The sequence below is a fragment of the Neoarius graeffei genome, chromosome 11, assembly GCF_027579695.1.
Source record: "Neoarius graeffei isolate fNeoGra1 chromosome 11, fNeoGra1.pri, whole genome shotgun sequence".
Classification (NCBI taxonomy): Eukaryota; Metazoa; Chordata; class Actinopteri; order Siluriformes; family Ariidae; genus Neoarius; species Neoarius graeffei.
The window spans coordinates 49,935,662-49,953,883 of NC_083579.1; the positions used below are offsets into that span (position 1 = coordinate 49,935,662).

The following is an 18,222-nucleotide window of genomic DNA, read 5'->3' on the forward strand; positions in this document are numbered from 1 at the left end:
TCTATCTGTTTGTCTAGTTGTATCTATTTTGTATCTCAGACTTAAATGTTTTTGTAAAACAAGTGTTTTTCTATAAAATATTCTTGCGTTCTTGATAACTATGTTCTTGAGTGGGTTCTTTTTTTTTTTTTTACAGAAAAGCCGTTCTGCATGGACATTCATTGAAGCCCTTTTTGTTTTTTAATGGTTATTTATGAGCGTTTAGGGGTTACAATAATGTAAGTCTAGGTTGCTTTATATAAAAGGTATGTCCAGAAATATTGATGTCACTGTCTAAGCAGAGGGATCTGGCTTCTTTAGACGCTGTCTTCTTAAAACTGAATAAATATTTAAAAAAAAAAAGAGCCAATGAGCCAGTCTTTTGAACGGCTCTTTTCAAAGAACGGATCACAAAGATGCGGATCCCATCAAAGAGCCATAAATCCCATCTCTAAACGTGAAGAGGAGGAGACCGGAAGTGCTGCTCAGTGTTTGTTTTCTCTTCCGTATCTGTGTTCGCGCATGTGTAGTGTGACAGGTTGAGGTAAATCGGCTCGTGACACTGCGATAGCCTCACGATGGGCGACCAGGATTTCAAACATGTTTGATTTTCATCCGATCGATCGGGAGGAGGTCGTGAGGTGTTAATCGCTTGTCGTTACCCCATGTATACTTCACGATCCGAGACGCACGATTGAGCCAAAAATCGGCCCGATCTCCAAAATAGTCGCACGAGTGAAAATCGTGTCAAAATCGGGCCAAAAATCGCACAGTGTATGCCCAGCCTTAACAGCACATGGAAGCACTGACAGACCCGATTTGTATAAAAGGCAAAATTGATTGCATGTTTCTCCCATGTCATAAATACGGCACCAGGGGAAGAGGGGAGAAGGAAAAAAAAAAAACATTTTTTTTAAATCCCAACCCAACCCACACAACCTCAGACCAAATTTCACTTATGCTCCAAGGCAGAAAAGAATGAAGCCACTTTACGCCAAGATTTCCTGCTGTGCTTCTCATCCTCATTACCTCCACGTTGTACTCGGCTTCATCAGTGAGAATGTGCGCCGAAAATTCATCTCCGTCCATGTGGGCCTGCACCCGCGAATGCTCCTCACCTGAGGATACAAGAGTGAAGGCTCTCAAATCTAAAGTTTATTTATTCTTTCATTCTCCTGTTTTCAAACCAAGTTCCCTTAACCTCCTAAGACCCAAGCTGGTTTTTTTACATGCATTTTTTATTTCTTTTTGCTATTTGGGCTTATTAGAACCTGATTAGAATAAAAACTAAGCATCATCTTTGATAAGATGTACTTTTTGAGAAAAAGTATGTCCACATATGTGGATTCTTGTTCTGAATTTCTAAAAAGTGCTGTCCACGTACGTGACCGCTAGGCCCTAGGAGGTTAAAGTGTATTATTATTATTATAAATCATTATTACTACAAATCATCATGTTTTCACTCAAGAGTCAAAGTGCCCACACATGCTCAGTCTCCATGTGTCTCGCCCTTTGATTGATTCCTAGCTGGAAATCTCACCTACTACATGTCCTCTGAAGTAATTTTGCATTTCGACATCGTAATTCTGCTCCCTCCCTTTATCATCTATGAACACAGCTTTGAAATTGTCAGTGAAAAGCTCTGTGTTGGTGGTCAGGTACAACTTGAAATGCCTGTAGGTAGGTAGGAAGGAAGGAAGGTAGGTAGGAAGGAAGGAAGGAAGGAAATATAACAGACCCGTTATGGTCAGTTTTACATGATACATTTAGTCAAAGAAAACTTTTGCTAGAAATATTCAGAATGTCAGGTATGGTACTCTTAAGGGGTGTTCACACGGCAACTTTTACTCCGGTGTAGCACCGGGGCTGCCCCGGTAGAGCGTTCACACGGTACAAAGTTATAGCGGTGTAGCCCCTGAAAGCTGCTTAAACCGGTGCAAATCTAACCCTGCTCGGGAGGTGGTTTAAGAAATTTACTCCGGAGTAAATGCTAGTTTGCGGGGCAGCACCGATATAAAATGGGACGTCTGAACGCTACAGGGGTAGACTCGCTACGCGTGAGGAGAGTTGATTACATACGGGCATTGCATAATTTGCATCCTGGTATTTTGCGCTTCCAAAATGGCGAATATCAACAACAACAGAACTGCGTGTCTCCCAGTGTTGCCAGATTGGGCGGTTTTAAGTGCATTTTGGCGGATTTGAACATATTTTGGGCTGGAAAACGTCAGCAGTATCTGGCAACACTGGTGTCTTCATCCACGTTGTTTTCCCGGCGCTTGGTGATGCCATGACAACCGGGAAAAGGAAGTACATTTTCACGCATGCGCATATTTCATTTCCGCATTATTACTATCGTATAGCACGGTCGCAAAAACTGCCGTGTGAACGCAAGTGGGGCTGCACCGGTGCTAACACGCTTCTCTCTAGTAAGCAGGTTTGTGACATGTGAACGCTCCACAAAATTTACACCGGTGTAAGATATATCGCAACAAAATACATCGATGCAAATATGTGCCGTGTGAACACCCCTTTACTAATGAGAATTCCGGTACCATTATGATATCTAATCAGTGTTAGCTTCCCAACATAATAAGGACTGATTTATCTTACTTTATTCTACTCTGTGAAGAGACACAAATCCAACGTGAAACAGCTGCCCAAACAATCTTAGACGCTTCTACTAAAGACTGTTTTGCTGTACTGTGTGTCCTGAGCTTTTCAGAATGGTGCTCGTCTGACTCAAGTAACGAATAATCACGATCTGATTAATTCAGTTCACGTCTCTATGAGCCTGTTGAGCATTCCAGGGCATTAGTGCTTGTAAGACTTTACCTCTTCAGTGCTGTGAAGCTGACCAGACGTTCGACATGTGATGGCGAGTCGACGTCTCTCTTCCTTAAGGAATGCTGCTGGAAACTAGAAGCAGGAAGCACCTCGAAGTCTGCCAGCATTGATCGGAGGCTCTCTGGATCAAGCACAGCAGAGGGACAATCACATCCATTATTTCCAAATCACATATCAATCGTGTAGCACATAATGAAAGCAGAGTTGTGAAGGATAATCTGACCTAAACATCCAATCAGCTGGAGTTAAAAAGCCAAGCAACTGTACCTTATTGTTTATTAGCACTGTGTAGGGACTGCTAGAAAACCTAACCATCTAACACCAGAGATACCAAACCCTCCTCTTTTATCCTGGTAGAATTTAATTCCAGTCTTGAACATATCTGATTCAGCTAATTAAAGCCTTCGGTGACAAACGAAGAGTGGATTTCCATGAGTCAGGCTTCACAAATCTGCTGTGAGCCAACTTTTGATTTGCAAATGATGTAGCCTAGAGGACTATTCTAAGAAGTATTAGGGTTACAGATAAAATCATTTAAAAATATTCATTATTATTTACATATCTCATCTCATTATCTCTAGCCGCTTTATCCTGTTCTACAGGGTCGCAGGCAAGCTGGAGCCTATCCCAGCTGACTACGGGCGAAAGGCGGGGTACACCCTGGACAAGTCGCCAGGTCATCACAGGGCTGACACATAGACACAGACAACCATTCACACTCACATTCACACCTACGGTCAATTTAGAGTCACCAGTTAACCTAACCTGCATGTCTTTGGACTGTGGGGGAAACCGGAGCACCCGGAGGAAACCCACGCGGACACGGGGAGAACATGCAGACTCCGCACAGAAAGTCTCTCGCCGGCCACGGGGCTCGAACCCGGACCTTCTTGCTGTGAGGCGACAGCGCTAACCACTACACCACCGTGCCGCCATGCAAGTAATATCCGGGACCAATTTGTCCTCTGGACGTTCCACAACATTAAATCTGAACCAGACGCCTTTATATCAGACACTTATTTGAATGCGGTCGTATTCGTATAGCGGTATGCTATTTTGAATGTTCCTATCTTTTCAAGAACCAAAACAACAGGAAGTGACTGAATGCCGTTTCGTCTGTGAGGGAAATTCTATAAATGGACAACCCGTGTCTTAATTTAATAAATAAAAACTGTTTACACTGGAAAACACTAGGTAGTGTGATTCAGTCTAACAATCATTGATTATTTTCCTATAATGGCATGTTATATTTCATTCCTTAATTAATAAATTATAGGCTGAGGGCTAATTGCCATCGTTTTTTCTCCTCATAGTGAAATCACTGGGCCAGTAAACAGCTGGTAAACCAAACAAGCCAGATTCAGCAAATCATGATGAGTCAAGGAAGCCTGGATATTCTGGTGTCACTATTCTCATAAAATCACTGACATTAATCAGTCCAAATGAGAAGGAGAAGAAAAAAAAGAAACCCACAGAAAGTGATTAAGTGCTCTCACATGCACGGGATGTGTTGTAGAGTCAAAAACAGCATACTACCACTACACAGGCTGCCAAAACATTTATACCAGACAGCCATTTGTATTAGTACAGTGGTAGGCTATTTTGGACAGCCCTATCTTTTCAGAAACCAAAACAAGGAAGTGACTGAAGGCTGTTTCATTTGCAAGGGAAATTCTACAATTTAAACGCAAACACCACCAAAATCAAAAACAAGGCTTCAACAAGAAATATCCTTGGTTCCACCTTCACATCGAAAACTTCACATATACGCAACACAAAAGCTGCTCACATTACGATCCACTGGCAAGGGTTTTCCTTATAATTTATATTAATCATGAGCTGTGGGGGCGGCATGATGGTGTAGTGGTTAGCGCTGTCGCCTCACAGCAAGAAGGTCCGGGTTCGAGCCCCGTGGCCGGCAAGAGACTTTCTGTGTGGAGTTTGCATGTTCTCCCCGTGTCCGCGTGGGTTTCCTCCGGGTGCTCCGGTTTCCCCCACAGTCCAAAGACATGCAGGTTAGGTTAACTGGTGACTCTAAATTGACCGTAGGTGTGAATGTGAGTGTGAATGGTTGTCTGTGTCTATGTGTCAGCCCTGTGATGACCTGGCGACTTGTCCAGGGTGTACCCTGCCTTTCGCCCGTAGTCAGCTGGGATAGGCTCCAGCTTGCCTGCGACCCTGTAGAAGGATAAAGCGGCTAGAGATAATGAGATGAGATGAGCTGTGGATGTTACGGACATGCGTGTGAGGAAGTCTCTGGTGCAGCCATTACAAATCATAGCCTCAGGCTTATACAAAGCTTTCCAGGTTAAAAGGAGTGTAAATGTAAACATCACTGGGATGTAAACATCATAGTCAAACGTCAAATTCCCTGACTTTCCTCTGACTAAAAAGCTGAATTTCCATGACATATAATGAACAAAATATACAAAAAAAAACCCCAAAACAAAACAAAACATGCAGTCTTTGGGCTGAGCAGACAGCAATTTTTTTTTAAATTATACCAACACAAAAGCTGTACAGTACAAAAGCATTTTAAACCCATCTCACTTAAAGCTGTCACTGCTTGAAGCTCATAGGCAACGGTTTTCAATTTTATGCACATTTGAAACTTTATATGTTAAAAACCCTCTGTAATTTTCTTCTGGTCCCAAGAAGTATTGTTAATAAGTAATAATTAAAATAAGTTAGTACGGATCACGGCGAATTTCTGTTCGGCGATTTTCGTGATCACTCGGCGCGTGACGTCATTCAAGACAAACAAACCGCTTGAGTTGAGTCCACTTCCGTTTACTTGCATTGCCGTTCGGCTTGAGTGCAGACGTGCATCCGGGAATTTCCAAAGAAAAAACATGCCTTATTGTTGTGCAGTGAACTGTAACAATGGGACCGGTTCAGGAAGAAGTTTTTACCCTTTTCTGGAAGAGGAGACGAGGCGGTGCGAGCGGGTTGGCTTTTTCCGGAAGAGGAGACGCGGGTTGGCTTTTTGCGGAAGAGGAGACGAGGCGGTGCGAACGGGTTGGCTTTTTGCGGAAGAGGAGACGAGGCGGTGCGAACGGGTTGGCTTTTTCCCGCTTGCCCAAATGCATGTTTCACTTGCCCCGGGCAATCGGGCAGTCCTTAATGTCGAGCCCGGTAATGTAATGTAGTCTTAACAAGCCCAAAATGTCTTAGTAGGCCTGTCGCAATATTTGATATACGGACTTATCGTATGGTAAATGAAAATAAACTCAGTAATTTTTTTTTAACGATTTTGGCATTTACGCGCTGTACATCTACATAGGGAAGTCGCCAGAGTATTAGCTTGACCCATTGACTGAATAAAACCCCGCGCGGTTTTCTGTCATCTCACGTGGCTCTCTGTCAGAGGCAGGGGCCTCCCAGCATGCAACAGTTATCCAGCCAGGGTATCCACTGAATGGGGAACAGACAACACCACATTGCTCCATTGTACAGACAGCGAATGAGTTTGTTCGACTTGAGTTTTTTTTGTTTACAAATTATTCCAGCCAACAAGTTCGGAACTAAACGGAATTGGTTCAGAAGCCAAGTTGCACGGCTCCAGCGTGGGAATATTTCGGATTTGTGCCTAACGACAGAGGTGAACCAACTAATTTGAATGAGCCGGTTTGTAAAATGTGTTTTAAAACTGTCTCAATGAAGCAGGCTAACACCACAAACCTGCACGCGCATCTCAAACACAATCACCCCATCCAATTTTCTAAGCTGGGGTCAAAAGCTGCAACAGTTGCAGAAGCACAGCCCTCACTTTCCCCAACAGTTGGGCATTAGTGATGCTTTTGCCTGACAAAATAAATATAAACAGGACAGCGCTAAATGGCATACGCTAACACAGCCTTTCTCAACTGGGGTGCCGTGGCACCCTGGGGTGCCTTCTGGCTTCATTATGGGTGCCATCAAAAAATTATATATTCTAACATTGAAATAAATAAAATGAATTAAAATTCCAAAAAACAATAGTTACACTCATGCAGATCATCGCTGCCTCATGCATCATCAAAATTTGTCGCACAGCCCCCTTTCTCATGTCACAACGTCACTGCCGGGGTCAGCGTATGGTCAGCGTGACTGCGTATATTTTATACGGGGGTGCCTTGAGAATTTGCATACTTCTGAAGGGTGCCGTGACTGAAAAAAGGTTGAGAAACGCTGCGCTAACAGAAAGCATAACTCAATATAGAGGGCTACCGCATGACGTCACCGCGCCGCGAGATTTTGTTAGGCGCCATATTGGAAGACCAAGTACATGCACTCACAATATAAAACAAAGTACGAGCGAGAGTAAAGTGACACGATGGATGATAATTTGGGTTATGGGAGTACATTACCAGCTGCAGAAAGGGCACGGTATGTGGAGAAACTGGCTGTGATTGATGGGTTTGACCCATATGATAAGACTCAGAAAAAATTAAGTGAATCCAAGCACACAGTTTAACGCAAAAGTTCGTTTATATCCCGACCTTGTCAGCTGTCAGATTTATGTTAATGGACCCGGTAAGCTGGTAAATAATATATATTTTTTTTTTTATTTACCAAATTCTAACAGAAAACGAGAGCGCCCGAAAGGGAAAACCGAGCCGAGCTGCCTCACGGCTGTAATGCAAATTGCTTTCCTCCTTGGTATACAAGTGCGCTTCCATGGCAGGGAAAAAGAAACTACATCCTGCCGCCTATGTAGCTAGTCCCCTATTTAAACAAATAGGAGTCATTCAGGATTCAGCCATGTTTTTGCTCCGTGCTTTTACTCGACCAAAGTTATACAGTATTATGAGCTTTAAATTGCATAAATAAAACCATTTGGTGAAACTTTGAAGAAGAGATTGTACTGGTTTAAAGTTTTTACCTAACGTTTTCATGTCGACTCCAATTAATATACTAGTAGAATCGACGACTAGTTTAGTAGGCCAAAACTTTTTTCAATTTTTGACCGTACCAGCCTGAAAAAACTCGCGACAGTCAAATGGAAAAAAGCAAGCTGGTCATGTTGTACTGGACTAATCTATGACTGATGAGTATAGTAAGTGATACTAGTACTGAGACAATAAAACAGACGACTGTAATCTGGTAGGCAGCACGATTTATATTATTTCTCCGTGTCAGATACATAAGGAGGACCGGACACCAATTCTGCCATCTGTTTGCTACCCAGACATTGTAAACTATTTGTTGTTTACACCCAGTGCCTACACTGCTGATGGCCTGAAAGCCTACAAAGGGCTACAGGCTTACAATTATGTTGTTAGTGGCTTGGGTCGTGATATTACAGCTGTTATTAAGAATAACCTACACATAGTTATGGCCAAGGTAATCTTGTTGATATTTATCTTTTAATAATACATCTTTTCAGTTGAAAAATTAATACTTTTTGTTACTATTAAGGTATCCATAATTTAGGTTAATTTATCCAAATTATACATATGTATTTATGATGTATGCCTACACAACAACTATGTTTTATTTATATAATAGGAGGGAGAGCAAGCCCCAAACCATCCTTTATTATTATTATTAAATTGTAGAAGTCTGGGAGGCTTGCTCCTCATACAGTTATCAACTTGAGGCCACTTTAGCATGTTTTAAATCTGAATTTCTTGCGTTTGCTTACCTCAAAGTGTCCGCAGATCATGCACAGACTTATCCATTATATCCACAGTTTTTTGCCAAGTCTCACACAGGTTTCTTTCAAGTCTACTGTTAGGCCAATAAATCATAAATAAAACAGCTCAGATTTGTTTGTTTAAGTCGTCTGCCACTCCACTTTATTCTCATGGGTTCACATACCGCTGCCGTTATTTCCCCCTAATCACGAGTTAGCTGGTCTTCCAAAATGGCGCAGGGTCTGTTTACTTCCGGTTTCGGGTGACGTCAGTGAAAGGGGTCTATATAGCCAAAGAGATGCTGCCATTTAACACAGTAGAAAAAGGCAACATTTAGAGAAATGCTGCAGAAATTTGATAAAAACAGTATGAATTACAAAAAACAATAAAAAAAAATAAATAAAGTTTCACAAACTGCCATCCCAGCTTTGTACAACAAAGTCAAAGATGACATTCTGGCTGAGATAAAAAAAAAAGTCTCGTTTTACTCTGCCACAACTGACATGTGGTCAAGCTCAACCATACATTACATAACTGCTGACTGGACACTGCAGTCAAAGTGTTTAGAGACTAAATACATACCGGAGAACCATACTGCGGCTATATTTGCAGAAAATCTGAAGTCTGCTTTAGCAGACTGGGCACTGGGTGAGAATAAACTGGTTTGTATAACTACAGAGACAATGGTGCCAACATCGTGGCAGCAATACGCAATCTTGGCTGGCCATGGCTCAGTTGTTTTGGCCACAATGTCCATTTGGCTGTGACCCATGGTTTGGACAGTGACAAGGAACGCACAGCACGTGCCATGGGCCTTTGTAGAAATCTGGTCAACACCTTCCACATGAGCTGGATAAAGAAGAGAGACCTGAGGAAGGCACAAACTGAAACTAATCTTCCCCAACACAGTTTAGTACTGGTGAGTGATGGATGAATCACTGATAGTTGATATGTAACAGAATATTGAAAACCTTACTAAATTGATATTGCAACACAATATATTATTTAAAGAGTTCTTTATTTGCAACTTATTTTTACAGCCTGTAAACGACTCAATCAGTATGTATGTAATGATCACATAATTTGTTGGATTATAATATATGTACAATTACTTTTGATAAACATTGGAAATGTAAAAAGTAGTGTGTTTTTTTTAATGTGATGATATAGATTAAACTAATGAAAAACAGCAATTGCTATCTTTCCCACAGGATGTTGCCACATGATGGGGAACCAAGCAAAAAAATGGTAGAGAGGGTGCTGGAGCAACTCCCAGCCATAAGACGTGTACTGGTTGAAGACCAAAAACATGACCACCTCAACCCGACCTGGCAGGATGTTTCAGTGTTGGAATCCATTAATGCAGCAATGAAGCCAGTGGCTGATTTCACAGATGTTCTCTCTGGGGAAACATACGTCACCGTGTCCTCAGTAAAGCCCCGGTCACAACCGGCCGTACGTGCTCCTACGGCCGATCTACATGCAAAAAACGCACGGAGGGTGCGCGTGAAACGCACGGAGGGCGCGCGTGTGACGTGCTGATTTTCAAGCCGTAGACTGGCCGCAGAGGTTCTTTGTCATGTCAAACAAACTCTACGGGGGCTTATGTTTTTTTCAGGTTGCAAGACAAACTTGCGGCCAACGTGCGTCCTTCTCCATGAACAAAAAAAAAAAAAAAAAAACGCAGCGATTTGGGAAACGCCAAAAATCGCACGGCCAAAAAAAATCGTACGTCCGGTTGTGACCTAGGCTTAAAGCCTGTGTGAGAACTTCGGAAAGGTGAACTTTTATCACCAGACCCCAATGATACTGCACTGACAGCAAACATGTGCAAGGTATTCATGGAGAAATACAGCCCACCTGAAATCCAAGTCCTCCTGACAAAGGCCACCTTTTCGATCCAAGGTATCATGGTGGCATGGAGGATGCAGCTGATTTGGATGGCACTGAAGAGCTGCTAAACATAGAACAAGAAGGAAGCAACGAAAGTGCAAACGAGAGTGAGAGCTCCAGTAAAGGTGCCAGGGGAAACGTTGATGATGACCCTACACCAGCACTCGTGAGGAAGAAAAGACTGAGTGACAACCTTCAGAGCAGAAGAACCCAACTCACAAGTCAGGCACAGGCTACAGTAGAGCAATTCCAGCGTTATGGATGTGACACTTGAACTCAAAATGGCAACAAATGACCCAGTGCATGTTTTATCGTCTCCCAGTATTTAAACAGGTGTTGCATATTTTAAGGCTGTACTATACTGGAGAAGTGATAGAACAAGAACAATTCCCATAGTACATCTAGGGCATGCCAGAAAATGCCAATAAAAGATGCGTTATGGATGTGACAGAAAAAGTATCACTTTTCTTGGGTGACTGTACATTTTTATCAAACTCTGTGAAATCGTAAACCTAATGTCGAAATGGAGATATCCATTTGATAGAGGGGTCCAAGGTGAATATTAAAAAATCTTTGTTTAAAATATTTTGTACTTCATGCAGAGTTTCGGAAGGAAAAGTCAGCGTTATGGATGCGACGAAATTCTGTTATGGATGTGACGTGGTCTGAAATAGACATGGCATATGTTTAGAAAATCAGCAATTTAACCACCATAACCCTTTGAAAAACTCTCTAAATATCAGCTAAAACTATCAAAGTTCTTAAATAATATTTAGGATGGCTATTGTTTTGCTGTTTTGTGGATTTTTGCATACATTTCTGTGGCTTGTGGCAATAATATAGAATTGTACATGATCAAAGTTGATTTTAGCTTGGGTTTTACATTATAAGAAAGAAAGACTGACAGTGACATATTAGATTGGTTATAAATTGGTTCAACTTATCCACATCTGTAAAATACAGGCCTAGGTGAGATCTCTGGGAGTGGTTTTGATGTATTACATGCTGCTTTATTTTTGCATGGTGAGGTTGACATTTACATGGAATTGCCCAGTACCAAAAAGGGCTCAAGTTGATGCAGAGCTGACCTAAATTCTTTCAGGAAGAAGCACTCGATGCATCATCTGATCCCCTGATGTGGTGGTGTGATAATCAGAGAAGATTTCCTTTAATGGCCAAGTCAGCAAAAAACAAAACAAAAACATGCGTGTTTGTGCAACAAGCACCAGCTCTGAGAGAATGTTCAGCACAGCTGGCAACAATGCCACTCCAGAGCGATCCTGCCTTAAGCCCCACAAGGTAAACATGTTGGTGTTCCTTGCTCGGAATCTGTCTTAACAGTTAGTTACAGATACCTCTCTTCTGAATGTTCTGGAACTTTTGGACGCATCAAGAGACACAGGAAAAAAAAAAATCATACTGGAGGGACCATTTAGTTGTTCTGTTTGTGGTAAAGTTCAGTCACAATCGACATCTCCAGCCACAAGACACTGGACAGTAGTTGTAATTTGTGGAAAAGGTTTCAATGATCATGATGTCCACAGACAGTCTAAACGCCAATTTATGCTGACAATGCAGTCCTCGCAGATAGCGTCGCAAACAGCGTCTGCGTAGCCCCCCCACCTTCGCAGACGCTCTGCGCGCACCTCCCAAAAATTGTGACCACCGCAGAAGCCTCGCAGACAGCGTCGCAGACAAGAGGGCTCTGATTGGTCCACTCTACATCCGCTGTACACGCACTTCCGCTTCCCTACTTTCCCGGTTTGGTTTGTTTTCACGACCGCCATTTTTAAAAACACGAGCGAAGATGGAGCAGCACGAAGAGCGGTTGATCGAGGAAGTACGTACATCTATACGACTCCAGTTCTAGTCATTATAAGTAACCGGAGGATAAACACTCCACTAACCACACCCACCAACTACTCCTAGCGATTTCGCGACTTCGCGCCCCCTCGCATTGTGGCGATGCATAACATTGCGCACGCCTATTACTCCCCGCTCAACGATAAATTACAACTGTCTGCGAAAAGCTATCTGCGAAAGCCTTGTCGCAAGAGCATGCAGAGGCCCTAAGAGTTCTAAATTGTATTGTTGTATCAAACTTGCTATCTCGTTCTAATTGTTGTCACTTTTATCCAAATGACAGCTGGCAATACGTTGTTACTTTGCACTTTGTTTATTGGGGTACTCATCTTTGAGAAACTGGATTAGCAGAATGTTGCCTGTGAAGAAAAGAATGTCTTTTTCTTACCCTGTGCCAAGTTAATATTTACTTAAGTGCAATTTTTAAGAGCCATAGATTGTATTTTATTTCTTGAGTGGTTTTGTTTGATTGTTTTATTTCTTTAGGTTTTTTTTTTTACATTCCACTGTTGAATTGAACAAGTTGACTTTTAATTAAAGTTTACTGTTCTTTGAAAGGGTGTATTTGCATGATCATTTTACTAGTGGCATAAAATTGTCTTGAAAAGACGTCAACAATATCTTATCGCAATAATTTCTGAGACGATATATCGTCCAACAAAATGTGTTATCTTGACAGGCCTATGTCTTAGCTAAGTTTACCAAGTGATTGCTTAAGAACAAACAGGCAGATAAAACCTTATAAAGCTGTCTTTAAAAGCATAACACTTTCTAATAGTCTTAGAATTAATACACCATAAAATATAGGCCTTGTTGCTGATCTGTAGAGTTTATTAGCTAGAATTTGGGAAGGACAAACATATTATATATATGGGTCCGTCTCAGAAACTGGTCTCTCATTTGGGACATTATGGTCAAAAATTAAACTTTCTAATTTTAATTTTTTTTTTGCATTTACCCAACAATGTTTCTTTTGTCATGTTTAATAAGAATAAAGATAGCATCTTGCTTTATCTGGCCTCCACTGTGGAAATTTTTTTTGATTACAATTCAAATGCTTTTGTAAAATTGATTTACATATAAAATAACTACATCATGAAGAATTAAAGCCCCTCCTTCACAGATGAGTGAAAATATTGAATAAACTTCCTCTTTTTGATTGCTTGGGTTAAAAATGCCAAGTTATGATGACTGAATTGATTATTCACTGAAATAATATGATACATTTTGGGTATTTGATATGGTGAAATAGGACAATAGGACACTATGGAAAAATCAAGAACACACCGGAAAGATGAGAATAACGGCGGTGGTAAAAGAACAGCGACTGTACCGGCTGAAGGTTGCGCGGGTCTCTGCTGTGGCACGCGAGCAACGGGACATCACTACCGCACTGGACGGAACGCGAGGGGCGGGGCAAAATGACTGGCCGTAGATTCTATCAAACGTTCGATCTAAATTGACCATGGTTGCAAAATATTGGCCAAAAATACGCAAACGCTACAAAATATGAAAGTAAGATGAAAAAGAAACAAACACCAATCCTTAGGTGTATAAAGTTACAACTTAAAAATACAATTAGTGATAACTGTAGACTTTTCAGTGGACTACAACCTTTTTAAGGGAATGCGATGTAGTCAACCATTTATCATCATGTCCCAGATCAAGCCGCCATTTTTCCACAAATTTGCAGAATTTTTGCCAAATTCTGAATATTCACATCAAAGACTTAGTTTTATCTGTATCATTTTATTTCAAATTAAAACCAACATCACCATTCAAAACAGTATAGTTTATTGACTGAGTATATTTAGTGGGGAACCCCCACAGTACCCAGTACGGTTATACTGCAAGACTAAAAAAAAAAAAAACCTCCCCTTTTCAGTGATAACGTCCAAACAGATCACTCGCGAAACAGAAAGACCTCAAATGGAAGCACAATCAACTTCTAACTGTTGGAGTGGAAAATTCTATTCTACACATGCAAATTGTTAATGCGTGTCCTTCCCCGCACACAAATAACACGCTACGGTAAAAAAAAAAAAAATAGACCACAACCAATTTTATAGCTCAGAAATTCATACAAGACCAGCTACCATCGTAACATATTCTGTAAGAAACATATTCTATACCTAACTTTCAGCTTTCGTTTTAAAAAACAAAATCGCAGATTTATAACTAAATGTTTATATGGCGTAGTGATTTTAAGTTACTACTGTTGGTGAGGTAGTGACCTTGACCCTGAGGCTTTCCGTTTAGATCAAAACACACGATCGTATTCGTTTTGGGTCTGCGGAAAATGGAGTTACAACAGTGATCAAATATTTTGCATGATGTTTTATTACGGTTATGATTATTCTGTGAGTGCACCAATCCTTAGGTGTATAAAGTTACAACTTAAAATACAATTAGTGATAACTGTAGACTTTTCAGTGGACTACAACCTTTTTAAGGGAATGCGATGTAGTCAACCATTTATCATGTCCCAGATCAAGCCGCCATTTTTCCACAAATTTGCAGAATTTTTGCCAAATTCTGAATACTCACATCAAAAACTTAGTTTTATCTGTATTATTTTTCATCATTTTATTTCAAATTAAAACCAACATCACCATTCAAAACAGTATAGTTTATTGACTGAGTATATTTAGTGGGGTCCCCCCACAGTACCCAGTTTCTGAGACAGACCCTTATGTATGAATGATGAATCTGAAAACATCTCTTCACCTTGAGACAACCTTAACACTGAAGCCATTGAACAGGATTTTGTTTTTGGAATGATGGAGACACTTCACTGAAATATAAAACATAAATAATACAGAAATGTAGTTCCTGATATCATTTGCATGTAAATCAGAGCTTTGTGGTGTTTAATACCCAAGAGAGGACACTAACAGCTCTGGTCACTCTGATTCTTAAGGCCAAGAAGAAAAACAATTTTTTAAAACACTGTCAACACTAATGTCTGCAAATTCCAGCTCAAACCAGAGAGAAACGAAAAAAACACCACAGTGAGTCAGAGTTAATGAGGTTAGCAGTGAGGTTGTGTTGTTGTTGTTGTTTTGAGACACAACGTCGTGTTTGTGCTCAAAGAAACTACAGCTAAAATGTCTGGTCGCTAAAAAGCTCCTCACCAAACTCTTGGTCCTCTTCCTGGTCTCTCAGCTCCTTCTCCACCGATCTAGGATTCAGGGCACTCTTCACCCAGAAAGGCGAAACGGTGAGGCTTAAAAGGATCAGAAACTTCATCCTAGCAGCGTCGCATCTCACTGTATCAGAAATCAGCTCTCAAAACATCATCTCCAACTCCTGCTGCTTTTATTTGGACTAAATCAGTTTTAAACCGCACCCATGATATTATTAACGGTCTACAGTGTCTTCTCGTCTGTGGGAAAATAAAATATACACGCGAATAAAATAAAATATCCCACTATTTGCCAGAAACCGCGTCGACTGAACTTCCCGTAGGTGTACTTCCGGATCAGAACCATTCACCAGTCCTTTCCATTTCCCTTCATCCCCTTCCCTCGTACTGCTTACTGAGTCGTTCTTACAAGCAGGCAGGTGATTGGACAGACCACAAACCACGAACCAATCCTGATAGAGAAGGCGGGATATCGGTAGGATAAACAATTCCCTATTAAACTGAGAACACTGCCATCTGTGGCCGGTTTCGATTATTGCAACCGAGTGAAAGGGCACTGAGTACAAGCAGGGACTCTGGCAAAACTTATGCCGCTTTTCCACTACAAACGCGGCTGAGCCGTGCCGTGCTGAGCCGTGCTGAGTTGGGCTGTTGGAGTTGCATTTCGACTACAACCGCGCTGAACCGTGCTGGCTGGAAGTGGGTGGACACATTGGGTGGAGTTAGCGAAAGTGGGTGGACGTCACGTGATGTCATTAAGCAGCGCAAACAGTGACATCAGTGAGCTTTTAAGCGGTAGTCTCACGACCCGAATAGTAAACAATAAACATGGAGGACATGGAGTCGTTAGTGTTGGTCTTGGTGCTGTGGCTTGTTGTCACCGACAACGCGTCGCGGACAGATACTGGCAAGAGCGTATAGATGAGGCGAGGCGCATAAGGCTTCAGAAATTCTCGTAATTCGTAATTATTCTCCTTCCGGGTTTGCAGTGTTTACAGATCCCAGCGCGCTCACGGGGTGTGTGGGCATGTGAGGACACTCCTCCTCACCAATCAGTGCACAGGGGAGTGTCTGCTCACGCCCCCAGCCTCACTCGGCACGGCTTGGCTCACTTCAGCCCCACTCCAAAACGGTGCGAGTTTTAGGGGCTAAGCAGGGCTGAAACGAGCTGAGTCGTGCTGGTTTTTGGTAGTCGAAACACGAGCCGTGTCGGGCTGAAGTGAGCTGAAGCGAGCTGAAAAAGGGTAGTGGAAAAGGGCCATAACTATGACAGCATAACTAAAAGGGGAGAGCCAGAAGGTAACACAGGCATGAGGGAGCCCCGGGACATAAAGCAGCCAGCCACTACACCGTCAACGAACTCGAGTGAGCAAGCGAGTGGGGACGGACAGCATCCATACATCCCAGTTTACCAAAACACTCTGTCTGAGGACCCTCCAGATCTACTCCTTTACCTCATAAACACCATTAACAAAAGGCTTGACTAAACATATGTTTTCAGCCTAGACTTAAACACAGACTGTGTCTGATTCCTGAACATTACTTGGAAGGCTGTTCCATAACTGTGGGGCTTTGTAAGAAAAGGCTCTGCCCCCTGATGTAGCCTTCACTCAGAGCCGGCCCATGGCAATATAGGCAAATGCTAAGGGCCCTGCGTCCATCCAGGGGCGCAGAAACGGGGGGAGAAAAAATATGATTTCCACTATTCTGAAAAAGAGTCAGCATTATAATGTCTTAGCCTAATTTAATTGTACAGCAAAGCATGTAGTCAGGGTGCGATTTGTCAAAAGAAGCTGGGTGGGGTGTGGTGGTGGTTGTTAATCATGAAACAATAAGCACTCAAGTGTGCATCCGCAGCTATTCTCTGTTTTGGCCATGTAATGGAGCACTTGCATGTGACGGCACAGCCGATCCAGATTGTGACAGACGCCATCTTGTTGGTCAACCGCCATATTTCCGCCTTCTACTTCTACTTCTGGTTCTACTTCTGCTTCTACCTTTTCTTCTGGAAAACCCTACTATATACAATTCTACTACAACGGCTGTGGCTACAAGCTCTCCCTACCTGTGCACGTTTTTTATGTTTTTTGTGTGTATTTTTGCGTGTTGTTCGTCTGTACCGGACTTCAATATCCACTACAACCGTATGGACTTACTGGACATTGGTTTCCAGCAGAAAATGACGGTTTGTAGCGATTTCCATCGCATGCACAACATTCCGGACGAGATAGCGAGACCAGCGGGGTCTCCGTGGATTGTTATCGGAAGCAAAGCGAAGGAGGCGGCGTCGGGAGCGGAAGCAAAAGCGAGGCTGCAGAGCCGGCCTGTTGACTAAGCTCAGAAAACAGCCACTCAAACCTCCACTGCTAAGCCTCTACCTCTCCAACGCCAGGTAAACAAGACGGACGATTTGGAATTACAGCTGGAATTACCTTATTCTAGTCTATAATCGGCTGGTCAGTGCTATACTCAATACTTAAGTGACTTACCCGTCCAGTGAGGATCATTTTCTTGTTTACAAGATGCCACATCTGAGTCGCTGGCAAATCCTGAATTTCTGTAAAGATAACTGTTCAGAGATTTATAAGCACGCAGTGCTTCACCACTGAACAGCGAGGGAAAGTTAATGAGGTAATTATACACATCTGGGTATTCTACCTCTGGCAGTTCAAAATCCACTGACACGGTCGTGAAAACTCCGTCCGGTAAGCCATAAGGGTCACTAATCTGTAGATCGTTTATTTTAGACATATATCTAGTTATCTGTTCATTAGAAAAATGAGCCGTGTAGTCCGTCGGTTGAAATTGATCCATTCTGTACACGAGTGCAGCAATATTCAGCTGTGCTGTTGACCGACAAGATGGCGGCTGTGTACT

The 18,222-nt window shown here is 42.1% G+C and overlaps 1 protein-coding gene across 2 annotated transcripts in view; it reads right to left on the reverse strand.

Annotated features, from left to right (window-relative positions):
• The window catches only part of adam17a (ADAM metallopeptidase domain 17a), a 57,837-nt gene extending 42,110 nt beyond the window's left edge, over positions 1 to 15,727 (reverse strand). For both annotated transcript variants that reach the window (XM_060934110.1, XM_060934109.1), the window contains exons 1-4: positions 15,335 to 15,727; positions 2,815 to 2,947; positions 1,520 to 1,653; positions 1,009 to 1,097 (exon numbers count right to left, since the gene is read on the reverse strand). In XM_060934110.1, coding sequence (XP_060790093.1) covers positions 1,009 to 1,097; positions 1,520 to 1,653; positions 2,815 to 2,947; positions 15,335 to 15,449 — 471 coding nt within the window. In that variant the 5' untranslated portion in view covers positions 15,450 to 15,727. The remainder of the gene's footprint in view (positions 1 to 1,008; positions 1,098 to 1,519; positions 1,654 to 2,814; positions 2,948 to 15,334) is intronic.
• Between the last annotated feature and the right edge of the window lie 2,495 nt (positions 15,728 to 18,222).